The following is a 16,343-nucleotide window of genomic DNA, read 5'->3' as shown; positions in this document are numbered from 1 at the left end:
ATCATACAACTCTTTGGGACTTTTAATTATTTGTGAGTGACTTGGTCGAGTTTATACACCACTAAATTCCATTAAAAAGGCGCCTAATCCTTTTACAAACTGTGCAGTGGTAAGATAAACGCAAAATATCCTAATCGAACAAACAATCATACGAAATGAATATGCTACATATATCTGATCAACCCCAATGATATCACGTTAGTTTTACATATATAGCAATGCATGCATTCATTTAATGTATATTTGTTGTCACACTTTTGATCTATCAATGTAAATAAACAGTTTAACTTTTAACAATTTTGACATTCTTAAATTGAGAATGTTTGCACAAAGTTCAAGCAAACAGGGTAAAATACAAATAGAATTGAAGCAAAGTCAAAACAGATCTGATAATGTGTTTTCAACTATGTCTATATGCTTGCCAATGTTACTAAAGGCCTGTGCAATTTTTCGCAAAGTCGGTTTGAGACGGTGCATCTTACAAAACTTGGTTCTCCATTCTTCTAAAACATCTTTGTTAAGTGTTACCAAATCCCTTGTAAATGTGTGCCTGTAACTTATCTGTTCCCAAGTCTTGAACTCCATTTCTAGTTCGATAAGAAATTGAAGAGAGTTGTTTCCAATAATTGGAGCTAATCTGTCAATGTGTTCTTCTGTAGGTACCAAATCCCACTTCTCAGGTTCTTTATCTATATTTTTAAAAATGAGAAAGTTTTGATTTTCATTCAAAATAGTATATTTAATATGATAATAACCATAAACGTGCCGACGTAAGTACATGGATGCAGCATAACGGTATTGGATTAGTTTATTTAATGTCAGAATTTACTTTTAACATAAATTATGAACCCATTAATTACTTATCCATCTCAAAAATATGAAGATTTGAGCATGTAATTAGAACTATTGTGATCTGATAGTTCACAACCCAAAATCAAATCGGAAAGTCCCTAATCACATGGGAAAATCAAATGACAGAACACATCAAAAACGAATGGACAACAGCTGTCATATTCCTGACTTGATACGGATATTTTCAAATGTATAAATTGGTGGATAAAACCTTGTTTTATAGCGGTAAACCTCTCCCTTTGTACGTCAGTCCTACAACATTCAGTTATATTTACAATGATGCGTAAACTAAAAAGACAATGATAAATAAAAAAAGTCAAAATATGGATACAGCAGTCATCATCTTGTTTCAATTTTAAAAGAAACACTTTCACAGAACACAAAAGCATCTATCAAATTAAAAACACGTTCATAGCTTCGCGTGTCTGACATCAGAAAATTTATACGTCACATATTTGTGTCGTTCAATGTAGCTAAATATGTATACGCTTTTATGAAATATTATTTACGTAAACAAATACAACATGTTCTTAACACTTCGTCAGACACTAGTAAATGGCGTGCCATTTTCAAATCTATACCGAATAGCACATTAAATCGAACTCAGGAAGAAACAATAGATTTTGTTAACAATTTAAATTATACAATATAACTGCTTTTATTTAAAAGGTCAACGGGAATTTCCCCTCAAATAACTATAATAACTTTACAATGCTGACATGAATTATCATTTATATGGTCATAATTATAAATTAACTGTTTACAAAACGTTTTATCTATTGAAAAACTAAGGCTTTCTATCTCAGGAATATACAACCTTAGCTGTATTTGTCAAAACTTTTAAAATGTTGGTCCTCAATGTTTTTTAACTTCCTGCTTTCTATGGCCTTTTAATTTTTTTTGGATTCGAGCGTTACTGATGAGTTTTTTTTGTAGACAAAACGTGCGTTTGGGGGCGTTTATACACATTTAATCCTGGTATCTTAGATGAGTTTATTTACACTGATATCATACTCGAGTGAATTGTTTTTGAAAAACTGCACCTTGTTTTTAGTAAAACTCAAACAATGTGAACAAAAAGAAGATAAGAATGGTACTTTATGTTGGAATAAGAATCCAGTATAAATTGTTATAATAGTTTCACAGGGGAAATAATTTTATATACATTTAGCTCATTTGTCGTTTAGCATTCGCTACAGATCTCAAGAGATATCAACTTTACGAAGTAGTATCAGTTCATATCCCCGTGCCTGTGAAAAATTCAAATAGCACATACTATGTTAAACAGTGTAGATAACAACATACTTAATTAGTTCAGGAATATATACTGTTACAAAGTTATCTTTAGCCAGTAGTATGATCCTTATTGATTTTTTAATACATTTTTAATGAATTGAAAGTGCATACTAACATGGACAGAGAGTGTACTTACATGTAATACGTATACGAATCAGTTTATTAAAACAAATATTGAATATTTCAACGTACGATATCGTATATGTCATTTATACATACTAATTGAAGGACTTACCGAAATCAATAATATCACCTTTCACAAGCTGCAAAAAGAGTGAAAAATCTGGATCATGTATGACAGTTAAGTACAGCAACACAATAACAAAAAAATCTAAAAGACAGTGTTTCATACCAAAGTCAAAAGTAAAACAATAAATCATTGAAGGGCTTTTAAAGTTGGATCGAGATTTGACAACATATTTGACCTGTCTGCATTTAACAATAATTTTTGCAAATGACGTAGTCAATGAAAAGACCAAACAACAATTACAATAGTATAATTACGATGAGCCTGACCTTCATAGCTATAATAGTATTGTGTTGAACTAGTTTTTGCATCGCTACATTAGCTTAACCAGCAATGTTTATGTTTTGTAAATGTATTCCATCAACGAATTTTCATACGACATTATTAAACAAAATATACCTTCTGTTTAGTTGCCCTGTTATATAAATAGTGATTCAGTTCAAATATAACAAATCAAATTCAAGCTGAAACGAGATATAACGAATTTGATTGTATATGTACTTTTTGTGTAATTGATTCATCAATGATTACCTTGCAAAGTTTATGGATATTTCCAAATTTGCAAGCTTCAGATGCGTCTCTGATATTTCTAAATGTCAACGCAAATCTATCGCGACATTTTTTGATTACTTCAAATTGCCTCGTCTCTGTATCCTCAATGAGTGAAAGTTTGTCCAACTCAGTTGTTTCCAATCCTAGCTGTAGTGCTAGTTCTCTGGTTTCATTTATACTGTACACTAATGATAATCGTCTTAGGTGTAGATCTGATGGTCGTTCTTTCAAAAACTCCTCATTTGTAACTGTAATGACAAACCACATATGCTCATATGTATAATACAATTGACCGTTCAACCATAATTAGTTATCAAAAGTACCAGGATTATAATTTTATACGCCAGACGCGCGTTTCGTCTACATAAGACTCATCAGTGACGCTCAGATCAAATTAGTTAAAAAGCCAAACAAATACAAAGTTGAAGAGCATTGAGGACCCAAAATTCCAAAAAGTTGTGCCAAATACGGCTAAGGTAATCTACTCCTGGGGTAAGAAAATCCTAAGTTTTTTGAAAAATTCAAAATTTTGTATACAGAAAATTTATAAAAATGACCATATAATTGATATTCATGTCAACACCGAAGTGCTGACTACTGGGCTGGTGATACCCTCGGGGACGAAACGTCCACCAGCAGTGGCATCGATCCAGTGGTGTAAATAGTTATCAAAAGTACCAGGATTATAATTTTATACGCCAGACGCGCGTTTCGTCTACATAAGACTCATCAGTGACGCTCAGATCAAAATAGTTAAAAAGCCAAACAAATACAAAGTTGAAGAAGAGCATTGAGGACCCAAAATTCCAAAAAGTTGTGCCAAATAAGGCTAAGGTAATCTACTCCTGGGGTAAGAAAATCCTAAGTTTTTTGAAAAATTCAAAATTTTGTATACAGAAAATTTATAAAAATGACCATATAATTGATATTCATGTCAACACCGAAGTGCTGACTACTGGGCTGGTGATACCCTCGGGGACGAAACGTCCACCAGCAGTGGCATCGACCCAGTGGTGTAAATAGTTATCAAAAGTACCAGGATTATAATTTTATACGCCAGACGCGCGTTTCGTCTTCATAAGACTCATCAGTGACGCTCAGATCAAAATAGTTAAAAAGCCAAACAAATACAAAGTTGAAGAGCATTGAGGACCCAAAATTCCAAAAAGTTGTGCCAAATACGGCTAAGGTAATCTACTCCTGGGGTAAGAAAATCCTAAGTTTTTTGAAAAATTCAAAATTTTGTATACAGAAAAATGTATTTGATTAATAAAGGTGTATACCATACACCGCTGATCAAAGCGTAATTTTTTAATTCAGTTCTACTGGAGTTTTACTATGTGCAAATGGTAATAATATTTTTTCATTCAATTACAATTCGGCTACTTTTGAGTGAAATAGTCTGGCATAAGGTAAGTTCGTAGTTGATCTATAATTCAAATTTTAAAAGAAAAAAAATATAGAAATTAGTCACATCCATAATTTAACTTTTAATTTAACTACAATGGAAAGAAGAACACAGTTTCTTAAAAATGTCATGTTGTAATTATATTACATAAAAAGAACGAATTTAATAGATTCTAGTTTATTCAAAACAAAAGTATACATAGAGTTTCTATTCAAGACGATCTATTGGATTTGTAAGCATAACTTCATATGCAAAACAAAAAGGGAGAGGTTGTTTAAACGCAATATTCATTTTTCTCCGATTCTTCGTCAATTTATCCCTTTCTGCACCCATTGGATAAAAAATTCCGTTTGATTTCAGTACTTCATTGGTTAAAATCTGATTGTAAAGAATATTTTCTGGTTTTCCTTTGAATTTCCCATTGTGACGGCATGAAAAACGGAGACCATATCTGATGACATCGCTTAGAACGAACACATATTTTGATGATCAGTCGCAAAAAGGTATAGGTTTGCCTGCATATTGTTTGTTATTGTAATACGATATTCATTCAATATAAACAGTTAACCTTAAATATTTAAAACGCTCGGTGAGACTCGTGTTTTAAATTTGAACATCTGACTGTCTCGAGTGGATAAATATCGCATCACACTCGATGCAGTGGTAGAATCTATATTTAACATTTAAAAAAAACAATTCAGTCGGAACATTACAAAACTCGAATTAAGATCCCAAATTATGTAAACAAATAAAAGAACATAAAAATATGTTTTAAAATCAGAATACAATACCTGGACACCCTGGTTCACAACTGTCTACCTCCTGATAAAAAAAAATAAAAACAATAAGTATGCCAGGACCGCCTACTGGAATAATACAAATCTTAAATTTATTATTTGTATATCAATATATAAGAGGATTAAAACCTAGGAATAAATACATAACTTTGAATGATGGAATCGTTAAGAATGTTATCGTAATTGTACACTGGCTTGTGTTTTATGATTTATTCTATCGTATTTGTATTATTTAAGAACTTGACTACCCATTGCTTGCCATTGTTATATTGATTCATATTACAATGTCTCATCAATTGTTTAAGAAAATCAAGCCAATAAACAGATTTATTTTTGTTTTCGGTTTCTAGAGTACTTTTGAGGTGACTCTTACCTTTCCTGGTGTCCACGATTTGATCATGTATACGTTGTGTTCAATATGATGTGTAGGACAGTTCCATTGTTTGCCTATATTTGCAAGACTTTCGAATGGTAGGATGCATGGCTTATCTGGTGAGTTACAACATATCCTGGTCACAAAGGATGCGTCACTGTTATCACTCTGGTCACTGCTGGTTCTTATATACAGCTGACTAATTTTTTCCAAGGCAGATGTTAAACATTCATTGATACTGGACGCAAGATCCCTCATTATGAGTGCGTTTGTTTTGGCATGAATAAGACGGACAGTTATCTTGTCATCTTCGCAAAGAATATACATATCCAAGGAAGGATCAATTGTGAACACTCCTGACCTGTGGAACAGCATTTCTCTATTGGTCTCTCTGAATCTCTTTACTGACCAGACAGATAAGCAGTAACTTATAAATCGGAAGGATAATGCAGGAGGTATCATCAATGATGTCGATTGAAAAGCTATGGCGATATTTCGTTGTGTGATGTTTGCTGAATGTAGGTATCCGGAATCATCACTACCTCGTACCATACTTGCAACATAGTAAAAGTCCGCAGGTATACGCATTCGGCTAGCATCGTATCTCTTTGGTTCTACCAATATGTCCAGATGGGTCATAACAGTTAACAGGTAATCTTTGTCTTTGTTGAATTTTGCATATTTCTTTCTCTTCCAAAGCTCGTTTATTGCGTATTTTGATACCACGCCTTTCGTTCCCATTGCATCCCAAATTTCTTCTCTTTTTCTGTCCCCTTTGCAAAACTGTTTGTCTGTAACAATTGATTTAAAGGCATCAATGAGAAGGGTTGGAGACAAAATAATACGGTCGTCCAATTTAGGTTCATCTAAGTACAGTAACTTGCCAATTGAATGTTGAAATTTCAGAAAAACCTTCAACTCATCTTTTGACAAAGGTCTTATAGGCTGCAATGCGTTTATTTTGTTTAGATGTTCTAGGGTTATCAAGGTAATGTTGCGTCTGATTAGCGATGCAAATTCTAACTCTAAAGGGATAAAGCATTTTGGAAGTGGTTCACCCCATGTTGGTTGTTTCTCTGATTCCCTCATGATAACTTTCTTTATCTTCCCCATATCTGTGTCATTTTCGTCTTTAGCGTTGACAAATATCTGATCATTAATCACCAAATGCTGCTCTAATGGGGTTTGTTGAAACATCTTGGAGATTTCTGCAAATATTTCATGTCGTCTTTCTTCAACATCATGCTAAAATAACACAATAGAACATTTTTACGTTACACTTTATATTTTGACTACAACTTCCTTTTAATGCAATTATTAATTATCGGTATATAAGGAAATGCATAGCTGTAATCACAAAATTGCCTGTATAAGGACATTTTAAAATGGTGATGATGACTACATATGCTTGTGACTAACCAAACAAATTCAAAGCCTGCCTCATATATATGTAGCGCTAGTATGGTGTTATTTTATTTATTCAAGCCAGATCATGTTGTATAATATATCATGTATATTGGGAAAAAGTAGAATCACAAAAATACTGGACTACGAGGAAAATGTTATCTTATCAAAACAAAATAATTGAAGAAATGGAGACCCTGTTAGTATTTTTTTGTTGTTGTATTTCCTTCCCTTCATCATTAGTAAAAATGCAAATTGGTATGTGCAAGAAAATTTATGCACTAGCTATATAAAACCTACATATGAAATGAAACATTTTTGTTAAATGCAATGCTCGTCAGAGACAAAACAACCAACTATTAGTTTGGAATGTTTTGGAATATTACTTCAGATTATATTTGGCTTATTTTTCCGTCAATTATGTGTTAACGTTAAACAATTGCATTAACAATAAGCAGTACATTAATGACAATAGTAAAGAAACTCTTCTTCTTTTTTTCTTTACATGTTTACGTAACATCAATAAAACAAAGTCAAAACATGCCACCATTCCAATTGACGGTAAACAACCAAAGCACTGTAACATACTTACAGCTTTAACCTGATCTTTGTGCGTTAAAACCACCATAATTTTAGGAAATCCCTGATTACTTCCCTTGCAGTATGTAACAATGGTGTTGATCCAGAATAGTAGATAATCTGTAATAATAAACAGGAAAAAACGAATAATACATTGGTGAACACTGATCAAAGACGTAATTGCTTTCCATTTCAAATCCAAATTCTCCAATAATGATATATATTCTGAGGATGTTAAAAATGTCAAGTGTTTGTTTATATATTTATGAAAAACTATATTGAAATTTGGTGTTTTAAACTTAACAACTACTTCATGATAGTGTTTATCCAAAAATAAATATATATAAATACCTCTTGCTGTTTTATGTTGACCCTTTCCTGGAAGATACTTTTCATACGGACAGGGATCATCTAGTTTTCTACTTCCATCCAATACTACCATGTAAATAGCTCTGTATGTTAGAAATGTCTGATGAGTTGAATAGAAAACATCTTGCCCTCCAAAATCCCAGATAATTATTGGTGCTATCTTTTTGTTGTGCAACTGCTTTTCTCCAACTTTAGAAGACATTTTTAAAAACTTTTCTTGCGAGATTGACACTTTGACTTCTTTGACTTGTTTTGAAACCCCGAACATATTTTTCAGCCTTCTGATAATTCCAGGTTTAGTAACAGTGTGTATATGCATCTCACCACTGGGACTTGACTTCTCTTCAGAACCGTCTGAGTCATCAATTGGTGTGTCATTAATACGGTCTCCGTTATTCGACGAATATGAAATTTGTCTAAAATCTAAAAAAAAAAATCACAAAAACATATATGAAATCAAAAGAACCAAGAAAAATACATATAGGTACCAAACTTGTATAACAACTCCGGTGCATGTCAAAACATGGAGGGAAAGAAAATAGTGCATTTTTTCTTAAAAAAAAATGTAATCTTAAATTTTTCTTTTTGATTATAGGGCTATGCTGACCTGAAACATATATATATATAGACTTTAAAAAACCTTGCATCTTTTTGAGGATATCAATCCAGGAAAGTGGAAGGATATCATGTTTACTGGAAGTGGTGCGGCCTAGTAAAAACAGCAAAGTATAAAATAAATGTTTTGACTTCAGGTTTACGTAACTTTGTATTCTTCGTGGCATGACTCACTTTTTTTTTCTCGATTAGATCACAATTTCACATTAGTACATACATGATATGAACATGATTTTTTTTTTCATTGTAGCATTTTTATTTTTATTTTCAAAGATCAGCTGTTTTGCATGTAGGCCTATGGAGCAGTCAATTACAAGACCGCAACCTATAGTTACATAATGTCCATTGATTAGAGGTACTAACTTTTCAATGGATAACTATAATACATTTACTGATTGAAAACAAAACTTTACGACAAAAGAGATAATTTCAGCTTTCCAATTGTGAACTCTCCATTTCTAAATAGCAACATTCTAGAAGCACCTGCATACGGTGTATATACCTCCCAATTGATACGATATTCCCGTGCTAGCATTTCCTATCATTATTTTCTTGATAGAGGGTTGCTGCTCACAAGGAAGCTTTTAAATCAAGAGTTCCAAATGGTGAAGTTGAAATTATCTCTTCGTAAATTTTACGGACGCCATCACGAGTTGGTTGACCGTTATGGAATAACCGTTTCACAAATGATATCGAATATGTTTCTTACGTCGTAACTACAATCCCCTTCCCTTTCATGAATGTGAATTACCGAATTAGACTATTTACCGGATTTGTTATCTCATAAGCAACACGACGGGTGCCACATGTGGAGCAGGATCTGCTTACCCTTCCGGAGCACCTGATATCGCCCCTAGTTTTTGGTGGGGTTTGTGTTGTTTATTTTTTAGTTTTCTATGTTGTGTCGTGTGTTTGTTTGTCTGTTTGTCCTTTTCATTTAAGCTATGGCTTTGTCAGTTTATTTTCGATTTATGATTTTGACTGTCTCTCTGGTATTTTTCGTCCCTCTTTCACACAGTCTTGTCAATAAACAGGTTTATTTAGTAAGAGGTATACATGTATAAAACTATGCGATCAGTGTTCACACTAAATGTACCCGTTGAGTTGATAACGTTTGTGGACCGCTATCACATTCAAAACTCAAAGCCACTTATATTAAAATTAAACAACAATGCTTTAAGTGGACGAATAACAGATATTCTTATATACATAATTTCTCGCGAAAAACTTTGATTGTTTCTGTCATTGGACCTCTCTTTAGTGTATTTTACCTTTTAATTCTAAAATAATGTAAAACTTTAAGTAAGTATTAGTTCTGTTTTTTAATTGCATTATTTTCATTCTGCGTTTTAGTTGGGTTGTTGTATCTCTAACGGATTTCCCGTCTCCATTCCCAAATTTATATTTCCAATTTGAGAAATCATAGTTGTTAATTGTAGCAATCGATTAGAGAAAAATAATTTTAATAAGGCAATCATATGTTTCACAAATATGTATTCGAATTTCTTGATCACCATACAGTAGGTTGCTTTCACAATTTAAATATTACAATGTTGCATGTGAAAAATTGAAATCAAAATTGACTTATTTCAAATTGACATGCTGCCGCAATTCAAAATGACTATCTTACAGAAGAAAAAAAAAACATTTCCCAAAGACACAAAGATATTTTCGGGCAAATTCCTAAGGAATTATGTATGAAATGAAACATAGATAAAGGTCTGTACATCAGTAAAATTCGACCCAAGGAAATAAATGACAAAGCTACATATACAGGTAATCATACGAAATGTTAGTATATAACAAACCATCATGTTCTGACCATTCTCGTGTTGTGTCGGAAATAAATGTGTCCTTTGATTCACGTCTTAGGTTTCTACTGCTTTCTGGTAATGATATTATTTGTGCGCCGACTGGTATATCTTGACTGGTTTGTGTTGTATCATCTAACTTATTTTGTTTCGTTATTTTTTCTTCTTTCAAAAGGGATCTACTAACGAGTATTTCTTCTAGGGAGAAATCTAAAATTGATAGTTATAATAGAATCATATTATTTTGTAGGATTGAAGAGAATTTTTCTAGAGGTTATTAATGTTTATCCTATACTTATAAATTATACACTTGACATAAATTGGCTCACATAAATAGACAAAACACAACCATGATGTATTACGTTAATAATTTTTAACAGGATTCAACTATATAGACAGTTAGAATACATCCGTATATTGTATGTCCTGCGTTTGTTTAAAAAGTTTTAGTTTTACCTTGCAGTCCACCAAGCCAATCCTTTGATTCACGGTCCATGTATGAAAGACCATTGTATAATTCTATCCCATCGGTTGAAATCCTGAATCTTGTAGGCCGTTTTCCGACAAGATATCTCGCTAAGGTTGTCTTCCCTGTGCCCTGTTCGCCAGCTAGCATAAGTCTTGACTCAAAGTGGGGATAACTTTCTTCTTTCAATAGACTAGAGAATACCTGGGCTGATTTCTTATCAAATTTTTTAACTTCAGTTGGAAGACCTAAATTTCAATTATCTAAATGTCAGTTCTATATATAAAATAGATATATGAATCTTTTCATGTTCATCCAAAACTTTCAAAAAATGTTTAGACCTGATATATAACGGTGGTGCAGAAAATAAGCTTGACACAAAGTAAATCATATCTTTATCTTTTTTAACACTACTGCTTGAATTATATATATTGGTTACCATGAAGCGGGGCTCGGCCTATCCGTACCTATGATAGCTTCCATGGGCTTTAATTTTGTAGTTAATTTAAATCTGACAATTTATTTGAAGTTGAAGTACGTGGGAATCTCAAATTATAAGCATTTACCGGTTGCTAAAATATCAATTTTAAATAGTTCTGCTAATTTTTGTTTTGGAATTTTACTGAGTGTAGTGTCCTATAGAAAATCATGTATTTATACAAAGATGCAATTGCGCGCTTGAATCACCCTGTCATTTCCTTTTTGAAATTTACTGTAATCTAATTCTCTGCGGGAAATTTTGTCCTGAAGATTTTTCATATCAAATATTATTATTAAATAAGGTTAATAAATTATAAAATAAATAACAGAGATTTTATAAGATTTAAAAACCGGGTTTTTTAAATGAATTTTAGGAAATAATGACAAGAAAAGAAGGTATAAGAGACACTTCACTTATTCATGTTATTAAAGGATTCAGAATATTTCACAAAAAGACAACAATAAAATCAGCGAAATCTGTAAAATTTTCCTACAAAACATACGAAATAAAATACGTATTTCGTAATGATATGTTACCAAAGTAATCCATGATTTGTGATATGATTTTATTATCTGAACTATGTTTACTGAACTAGGAAATTTTCTTTGATATTATTTCAATTCACTACATTAAGGTTGAAGTTTTGATCTTATTTTGCTCATTCATTTGCCAGCCTTTAAAATGTAAGTTCATTCAATTAAATTGACTCTTGCTAACCGAATCGCATGGCCATGAATTGATCAGAGCGTTTTATTGAGAACAGAAATATGAAAATGAACGCCTGTTTTAAAATGTGCTGATCTTTAAAACCTGGTAAATAAATTATGTTTATATCATAACAAATCTTACTTTAATTTTTGTAGTTGGATAAACATTACTTCCTTTTAAAATAAGATGTGTATTTGATAGCATACGAATATTGTTTCCCTTTACACTAATTAGCTTTTATTGAAAATTTTTAATTAAAAGAGAAGAATAGTAAGAGGTTGATAATTGTTAAGTACATAGAAAAGGGAACTAACGAAGGTTTGTTATCTTGAAAAGTAAGTGGCGACGTATATGACTTATGTGTATGCTTATAAATGATCGCTTCAGATCTTGGTATAAATGATTATTATATTTACACTAAGATCGTTATAAAGGTGTTTTATATAAAATCTAACAGCTTTTAAGATAAGCGAAGCAAACTATTGGTGCTTTTTGCATATATTTGTTCAAATGACAACGTTTAACATGTTTAATAACACTGTTTTCTTTTTTCGTTATCAACAAAATTAGCCTAGGGTTTTCAAATTTGCAACCCGACGAGCAGCATGTGAAAGATTGTTAAGATATGAGCATCTAAAAAAATATTTTCACTTAATTGTATTTCATGTACATTTTCATTTAATAATTTAAATAAGGTATCATCTAAACACTTGGGAAACATGTAGGATTTGGTGTGCTATTTATCAGTAACACTAACAGAAAAAAACATGTTCAAATCAACCAAGTAAAGTAATGCTCAACAGAAATAAGAAAAAAGATAACATTTGTTTTATCAACATAATCAAACGAATAAGAGTTCTCACAAGTTATGTTTACTAAATGCCAAGAGGTATAATGTATGTGAGTTGGGAGGTGATTTCTTTTAATACCCTTATTGCTGACAATGATTTTACAATAATTTTATCAGCACATTGGTCAGTACTTCGGTATTGATTTTAATGATTTTAACCACAATTTCTTAAATTGTCCGTTGATAAATTTTGAATAAGGAAACCATTTTTTTTTATCCCCCCGTGCACATATTACATTAGGCATTTTCGGCTATAATTTTTCTGTCTTTTTCAACTGTTTCGGTTCTTATACATCTTTAGCTTTCAATTAGATAACGTTTAGGCGTTCCTGATGAAGGTCAATCGAAAAAGCTCTTCATATGCAGAACATTTATAAAGTGTTGATTTCAATGTGTCGTTGTATTGTATTTTCCTTATCCTGAATAACCGATTTGACTTAACAACCCATACGATTCAGTAGTTAGTTGGAGTTAGAGGTATATGCTACTCACCAGGTAAAAGTGTATTTCCATATTCCTACAAAAGAACATTCAGAAAGAAATATCCGATTTTAGTTTATTAAGATTAACACATATTTACATGTTTGTATTTGTCCTAAAGTTAACGTCTTTTTGTAGATAGTGTTGTCGTTAGCAATCATACTACGTCTCCTTCTAAATGTTGCATATGACATATACCTGTTTTATGTAAATGTAGTGAATATTCCTAAGCACCTCAAAATGAGCAACTCAAAAAGGGCATAAACAAATCTTTTCTAAGAGATAAATAAGTGTAAATCAATCTCAAACAGTTGCATCACATGAATTACAGCCTGTCAAAACAATAAGCAAATAAACAGACAAACTTGTTTTAAGAAATAAGTGAATTGCTATGTGTTGATGCACAGCTACAAAAAACGATGATGATCTTACCCTTTACAAACAAATTGCTCAACTTGTCAGATATGAAGCTACATGTACTGCTTATTTCTCCTAAGAGTGTTTAAATTAATGTTGTGAAGCAACAAAAAGGATGCGTCTCTATCTAAAATAGCTATTAATAATTATCAAGTATTGTTTATGGTTATTGATAGAAGCTACATTTTTGATAATTTTTTTAAGAATTTGTTGTGAAAAAACACAAAGGGATTCTTCACCATGAGAAGCCGCATACTAAAATGGTATTAGGGGTGCGATACATAATGAAAAAAAATAGTTCATAATCAAACGAACAACTAAATCTTGAATGGTTAGGTTTCATCAAATTGCGACTATTCAATTAAAAACAACCTCAAACAAAAAGATGAAAATAAGGAAACAATCTGCAAATATTGCCATGAAACACCTGCAAAACTTAATATATATATATATGCAATCTTCCATTGAAGTAACAGGGATCTATATTTAAAACTGAATGAGTTTCCTTTTTTAAAACATTTGACAAAAATTAACTTATTCTTTGAAACACAGTAGATGGAGTTTACTTCACAATTTAGTCACCCACTTTTTTCTAACCCACCCACAATACCGATTGATCTTCGAATAACATTTTTCTCTTTCTTTGACTTTTAACGTTATTTCAGAATCAAGTTTTACATGCTTTAATATATATCATATCCCAAACAAATGTTGTACCTTTCGTTTTTTTTTTATTTGTATATGGCTGAACCCCTCGCCCACTGAATATTTGGTTGGATAGCAAGAATATAGTGTTCAAAGAATAATACAAGGAAACTGTTTGTTAGCGAGAGTATGCTGTCATACATTTTTAAAAAATTGCAGAAACGAAGCTTTAGCAATATTCAACTACATTTGAGTTATGATACATCACATATACACCACCAATAACGCAATATCTGAAACTCTTTGACAGGTAAAACAATTATACGTTTTCAAATTCTTTCAATATTGTATCAACAAGTTTTAGTCCTACGTTATGAGTTATGAAATCTACTCTTTTAACCCTTTATTTGAAGATGTCTCATCTTTGAAACGAGCATTTATATATCAAAGTTTAAGATATGAACAGAGAAATTGAGAAAAATGCTGCCTTAACCGCCTACTTGCAATGAAAAGTACATATGTACCCAACTGTTAAACTGTTTTCTGATGACAGCACAATACTTTTAAAAATAACTGTTTTCAATAAATTAGAAACTACTTAAAAGAAGAAATATCTATAGTTTACCTTTATTAGCTTTATTATTTCTGGGTTTCCGCTGGCCACATCTATTGCCTTTTCACCCTGACATATATATATTTGATTTTCATTTTGTAAAACATAACAGAACATTAAGAGCTGCTTTATAACAATGTATAAATGTCTATCATAACTTCGAAATTATTGGATAGAACTGAAATCCGCTTCGTTGTTATTTTAATCGTGTAATTATCCGTGACTGCCTTTTCTGCAGATTCATTTTATATTGAGCAAAACCATTATTATCATGATTTTAAAAGTATGATTTGTTTTCAAAATAATATGTACTTTCTTATTCCATGTATAGATAACCTTAGCCGTACTTGGTACATTTTTATTGAATGTTGGATCATCAATGCTCATCATCTTTGTACTTGGATTGTTTTATAACTTTTTTTATCTGAGCGTCACTGACAAAAATGACTGATGAGTCTTATGTAGACAAAACGCGCGTCTAGCGTATCAAATTATAAGCCTGGTACATTTTATAACTATTAACTGTTACGTAATAGTTTATTATGTAGAATGTAAATTGTTTGTCCTTACAAACGAACTACAAAGTCCAGATATATATTCATTCTGTATTGTCCCTAAAACAGTATCAAGTAAATGTAGAGTTTATTTTCACCCTGAGTAATTGCTTAAAACTACTTCTTATGATTTGTGTACGTGAGCATCGGAAAATAACATCTTTATTGTGTCAACTAATTCCAATATTTTCCCAATAATGTTAAATCAGCAAATTAATAAGATTATATTATCGTTGATGATCTTTGTAAACACAACTGTACTGACTGAATAGCTTATGATAACTTAGGGAGCAAATACAACATATTATACATAGACATTTTAGAAATATTAATATCGACATATCATTCAAAAATAAACAGTTAAGAAAAGTAATGTCCTTTTTCCATCTTTCCTTCATTAACACGAAGAACCAATGGTAACAACTCCTTTAGATGCAGATGATCCTCCATGTTTGTCGTTAAGCTTTTAATGTTTCTTATGTATACATCCATGCCATTCAAATGTCTAGTTTGGAGCTCTCTAATAACGGAAATTCAATAAAAGCTTTTCGAACGTACACACAATAAGAATTGTTATTTTCTTTCACACACACAGAGGAATGGTTGTTGTAGTGATATTTTTGTTCTCAAAAATGTACTTGTCAAACCGTAAGGAAAGGGCATAGGTGAATGAAAGTTGACAAAGCATTGTAAGGTTCATTTTGTAAAATAAAAATTTAACCACGACTTCAATCTATTATTTATAATAAAGATATATTTTCACTGGTACTTACTTTTTTATTAAGTATATGGGGATCCCACTCTTTGTTCAACAAATATTTGACTG

General features: G+C 31.6%; 1 protein-coding gene and 1 long non-coding RNA gene across 2 annotated transcripts in view; both read right to left on the bottom strand.

Moving 5' to 3' along the window:
* Positions 1-2,379: 2,379 nt before the first annotated feature.
* Positions 2,380-5,179, bottom strand: LOC143058753 (uncharacterized). The gene is made up of 3 exons (XR_012973218.1): positions 5,147-5,179; positions 2,927-3,195; positions 2,380-2,411 (listed from the first exon to the last, which is right to left on the bottom strand). It is a non-coding gene; the product is annotated as an uncharacterized LOC143058753 (long non-coding RNA).
* Positions 5,180-5,498: 319 nt separating this feature from the next.
* The window catches only part of LOC143059346 (uncharacterized), a 35,569-nt gene continuing 24,724 nt past the window's right edge, over positions 5,499-16,343 (bottom strand). Inside the window, exons 6-11 of the mRNA XM_076232827.1 lie at positions 13,301-13,325; positions 10,760-11,017; positions 10,301-10,513; positions 7,860-8,300; positions 7,522-7,628; positions 5,499-6,770 (exon numbers count right to left, since the gene is read on the bottom strand). Of these exons, the coding sequence (XP_076088942.1) occupies positions 5,499-6,770; positions 7,522-7,628; positions 7,860-8,300; positions 10,301-10,513; positions 10,760-11,017; positions 13,301-13,325 (2,316 nt within the window). The remainder of the gene's footprint in view (positions 6,771-7,521; positions 7,629-7,859; positions 8,301-10,300; positions 10,514-10,759; positions 11,018-13,300; positions 13,326-16,343) is intronic.

The sequence above is a fragment of the Mytilus galloprovincialis genome, chromosome 14, assembly GCF_965363235.1.
Source record: "Mytilus galloprovincialis chromosome 14, xbMytGall1.hap1.1, whole genome shotgun sequence".
Taxonomy (NCBI): Eukaryota; Metazoa; Mollusca; class Bivalvia; order Mytilida; family Mytilidae; genus Mytilus; species Mytilus galloprovincialis.
This window is presented reverse-complemented; position numbering and strand designations above follow the sequence as displayed.